At 38.2% G+C, this 2,116-nt stretch overlaps 1 protein-coding gene across 1 annotated transcript in view; it reads right to left on the minus strand.

Annotated features, from left to right (window-relative positions):
• Positions 1-433: 433 nt before the first annotated feature.
• LOC311041822 (uncharacterized protein) overlaps positions 434-2,116 on the minus strand; it is a gene marked incomplete at its 3' end in the record, with an annotated part of 2,434 nt that continues 751 nt past the window's right edge. The window contains exons 3-4 of the mRNA XM_084052307.1: positions 759-946; positions 434-613 (exon numbers count right to left, since the gene is read on the minus strand). Coding sequence (XP_083908433.1) covers positions 434-613; positions 759-946 — 368 coding nt within the window. The remainder of the gene's footprint in view (positions 614-758; positions 947-2,116) is intronic.

The raw sequence follows: 2,116 nt of genomic DNA on the forward strand, positions 1-2,116 counted from the left end.
AAACGGAAGAAGAGATCGAGATGATGAAAATAATGGGATTTGGCGGCTTTAACACCACAAAGGGTAGGAAGACTGTTGGATAAGTCAATGCACATGCTATCAACGTATTTCAGAAGAGAAAATGCAGGCAGTATATGAATAGAAAAGGTGGATTCAACAGACCACTGGACTTCGTTGCTTGAACGGAGGAATGAGTCGCATAATACTTCAGAAATAAACCTTTGATAGCTTCTCCTCCTCATGAAAGTGTTTGGTTTTGTGCTATTTTTTACGTCACAAAAGCTCACTTTCTTGAGAGGGGCAGGAGCTTTCCAGAAGCCTTATAGGCTTTGACTGTGTCCTGTATATCTGGGTCCTGCTGAATTGGAATTCATTCATTGGAATTCACATTCTATAGCAAGAACAGAGAGTTTCCCCCGTCGAACGTTGTGGTTTAGAACCAGTTCCTTATACTTGCTAGGTGCAGCAATGGACAGCTCCGCGATTGGAGCATTGGCCACCACTGTGTTGCGGTCCACGCCGACACTCTTGAATGCAGCAGACATGGTCCCTCCTTTGTTGAACAGCTTAAGGATATTTTTGTACCGGGCCACCACCTGGTCCGGAGTATGGGCTGCAAATACAATTGAGAGAACATAGAATTAGTTTTCTCAACATTAAGGTTTACACACACACACACACACACACACACACACACACACACACACACAGACACAGAGAGAGAGAGAGAATGTAGGCTTGTGAGTAATTTGTTTTACCTCTCTTTGGGTTTGTTTCCCCTTCTTCTTCTTGTCCTCTGAAGAGGACATGTCAGAGGAGGAGTCAGAGGTACTCTCAGAGGAGGATTCCATTGAGCTGTCAGAAGAGGAATGTGAAGACACACGGGTTGCCCGGGTGGATGTTGTGTCCAGGGTGGAGGTGGATGAGGCGTCATCTTTTTTAAGAGCTGTTAAAACAGAAAAACAGATAACAGTTCAAACAGAAGGTTTCAAAACACATGGAACATTTGTAAACTTGTTTTGTATGCATTAATTTAGCTTGACAGTTATTGAGAGTTTATTTGAGTTGTGGTGGAGCAGTGATGTACAACTTAACTCAAATGTAACTCTTAACTCTCTCTCAATAACTGTCAGTGTAATAATGATACAAGCTGGTTGAAAATTGGCAGTGTTCCTTTAACTAGAAAGGGGGGGGGGGGCTTTAGACAGTAAAAAAAAAAAAATAACAATAGTGTAGCCTACTTACATAACAAACTAAAAAACTTAGTACGGACACATTTATTACCTTCAGTTTTAGTCTGTCAATTTGGTCAAATGTGTCAAGTATAACAAGTATAAGCTACTAATCCTAACCAGGCAGTAATTACATAGGTTTTATTGAGACTGGAATATCTACATGACATGAGAGTCAACTGAGCGTTGTTGAATTGTATACTTATTCTCCCCTTCTTACCCCTGAGAAACAACTTACTCCCCAGAATATAATAAACACTCAAACGAAATGTAAACAATAATTAAACATAAATGAACAAACCCAACTGCAAGTAATGAATTGAAAGCAAAAGGCTACTATATAATTTCATTACACGGTCTTCCAGTGGTGGAAAAGGTTCTTGCATTGTTTACCTAAGTAGAAGTATCAATACTGCTATGTAGAAATACTCAATATACGTACTTAACATGAGTATTTCCAATATTTTTACTTCTACTCCACTACATCTCAGAGGCAAATCTTGAACTTTTACTCTTACAATTATTTGAACACTTAAGTTACTAGTTACTTTGCAGATATAAATATTTACATTATAAAACATACATTAACCACTTTAGTCCTACTTTATACCTAGGCTATTTGAAAATAGCTGATATACAAGCTCACAACACGTCGCATCGCGATGCGTTGAGAGCTTGTAGATCTGCTATTTTCAAACATTTCAATACTTTTACTTTTGGTACTTTAAGTACATTCTGATACCTATACTTTTGTAATTTTACTCAAGTAAGTTTTGAACACCAGACTTCTACTTGTAACAGAGTACTTCTACATTGCAGTATTGATACTTAAAAAATCTTTTGAAAATAGCAGATCTATAAGCTCACAATGAGTTGCATCGCGA

This window comes from Gymnoscopelus microlampas (assembly GCF_963454915.1).
Source record: "Gymnoscopelus microlampas genome assembly, chromosome: 3".
Classification (NCBI taxonomy): Eukaryota; Metazoa; Chordata; class Actinopteri; order Myctophiformes; family Myctophidae; genus Gymnoscopelus; species Gymnoscopelus microlampas.